General features: G+C 38.8%; 1 protein-coding gene across 1 annotated transcript in view; it reads left to right on the forward strand.

Moving 5' to 3' along the window:
* Positions 1-2,500, forward strand: part of LOC138048825 (uncharacterized) — a 40,572-nt gene that overhangs the window by 498 nt on the left and 37,574 nt on the right. The window contains exon 2 of the mRNA XM_068894944.1: positions 885-923. Coding sequence (XP_068751045.1) covers positions 885-923 — 39 coding nt within the window. The remainder of the gene's footprint in view (positions 1-884; positions 924-2,500) is intronic.

Raw genomic sequence — 2,500 nt, forward strand, 5'->3', positions numbered from 1 at the left:
GAGCGAAAAAAGCGAGCAAATCCGAGTGAAATCAAAAAAACTTGATGAGAACCGATGCGATGTCGTGTAACACCTTGTGGTCAGACAGACGCAGGCTCGTCACAAAAACATTTCTTACCTTTTCGCGTACTTCTAAACGTCGGAATTTAACCCAGCTGTGCAGAAAAACATTTTTTTTTTTGCTTTCTTCAGAGAGAAATTTCTCTTTCAGGCGAAAAAACTTTTAGCTTGGCAACACTTAAGATCTATCATTTACCATATAAGGTCAAACCAAGGTATATGAGCTGATAACCGAGATTGAGTGAACCAATCAGAGCACGAGAATTGCATTATCCCAGGTTGAGAATTTAATAATTGTAAATATACTGGGTGAATAACTACTGACTGGATAACTAAATCCGACAGTTTTTGATGGCGATTACCCACTGGATAGATATTTTTCGTAGGATAGTTCTGCCTAACCTTTAAACAATTTCAGATCCCAGATGTATAAATTTGTGTTTCCATGGCGTTTTTTTGGCTTGCTCTTCTGTGCTTCCTATAGAAATACAACAAATGCCAAAACCCGGAATTTTGATTGCCTTATTGTTTTAGACTTTTGTGTATTCCTGAATAGAATTGAATTTACTTCATCTTCATGTCGTATAGCGGAAAGGTATATTTTAGTGGACTTCTCAAAAGGGTCAAAGGCGAACGTCACTCAAGAGACGAGGGCTGGGAAAGAGTTAACCCGCGCTTCAAAGTTCTAATTGGACCGGGGAGGAGTCGACCCTGGTGTCCAAAGACTGATACAATCTCACCATCTGCCCCTACGCCCTTGAGTCATCTCATGATTTATTGTCTAAATATTGATGTTGCCTTATTGCATTTTCTTTTTATCGCAGATGGTTTTTCGCAAGATAATTTAGAGAAGAAACTCCTTGGTAACTAAATGATTTCCCACGTTCCGGGCTCCAAGCCCCCAACAATGTGATTTCTTAAAGCAAATTATGATTGCCATTTTAAGGACGGTGCCTACTAATTCAAACGTATTTTTGCGCGGCCTATGAACATGCAGGAAAAGCAGATCTTAAGGAGTCTCGAAATATATAGTTTCTCTTTTTTTCAATCAAATGAACATATTCTGTTCTTTGATACAGTTAGAGTAAATATAAAGACGAAATTTGGCGAGGGTAATAAGTACTCATCATGGATTTCTCACATCACATTTTCCTCCAAAATAACGTTACCATGGCAAAGATCAAGGCATTTCTTTGAGCCTTAAAATAAAGATATAATGTCTTTTTTTAAAAAAAAGGGGACGCTGTAATCTTCCCATTCAGCGTTTCCAGATAATGTTCGAAATAATCTCTAAAATATTTAAAATTCAACAAAATCTGTAGGTCAGTTTTTCAGAAAGATAAGTTTTTTGAAATGTCTCAAATTTTTTTTTCACCAACAGAATTTTTTTAAATTTGAAAGACAAACGGTTTAAATTAATCTAAGCTAACATGCAAAAAATGAAAAAAAATCACCGTCCAGAAGCAGAGATATAAACGAGTAAATTTGCAAAATCAGGAAAAATGAGGGGCCTACAAGATCGGCATGTACGCATGCGTCTCCCGCTCATTCGAGTGCACCCGCGAGTGAAGCTACAGGCTAACACAAACGGATTTAAGTGACCATTAAACCGTGTGTGTACAATTTTCGTAGTCTTCGTGAATAGATGCCTATTTATATTCTATATGTATAGGAATAAGAAGAAAGGTGAGCGAATTTAGCGGTGTTTTTTTTATTTCTGGTGACTCATTTTGAATCACGAGCTGACGTGAGCAGCTTTTAGAATTGCGTGTGTGGCCTACGCGCGCGCGCTCAGCTAAGAAACCCTTTCGAGCCTCCTTAATAAGTGTTATGAAATGAAATCCAAAAAAAAATTAGGGGCAACCACGCATTTTTCAAAAATAATGAATCGACAATATTTGTAAAAGTCTTTGAAATACAAACCAGTGTATGGCGTTCTTTTCGAAATTGAAGTTCATTTATATCTGAAAAATGCATGGTTACACCCAATTTTCAGCGGATTAGATGACAAAAACAAAATACTGCCATGAGTCAGGCTATTTCCCGGGCGCTGTATGAAAAAGTGAAAGGGAAGTAAAGAGAATAGCGTGTTTATGTGGTTGTCATACTGGTCGAGTTGGTTGAAGATCTTGGGCGACTGAGAAAGCGAGGGAGCCTGCACCCTGCGACTCTCCGGTCACCATATCATCTCGAATTACTAGAGCGAGCACAATTTGTGGAGAGAAACAAATCTACCGAGGAGGTAGGGGTGGAGGATATTTTTCATTCTCCTTGAAATCGCGCTGGAAGATGCTGGCGGGAAAGTTTAAGGCATTGTGAAATGTCCTAAGGGGTGGGGTTCGGGGAAAAGGAAAAGAAGCACCGGTTTTTCAAAAGTTAAAAAGGAAGCTGCTAAGAGAGAGGCGAGTTTTTCCCTTCTCTCACCTACCGATCTCTCCCA

This window comes from Montipora capricornis, chromosome 5, assembly GCF_036669925.1.
Source record: "Montipora capricornis isolate CH-2021 chromosome 5, ASM3666992v2, whole genome shotgun sequence".
Classification (NCBI taxonomy): Eukaryota; Metazoa; Cnidaria; class Anthozoa; order Scleractinia; family Acroporidae; genus Montipora; species Montipora capricornis.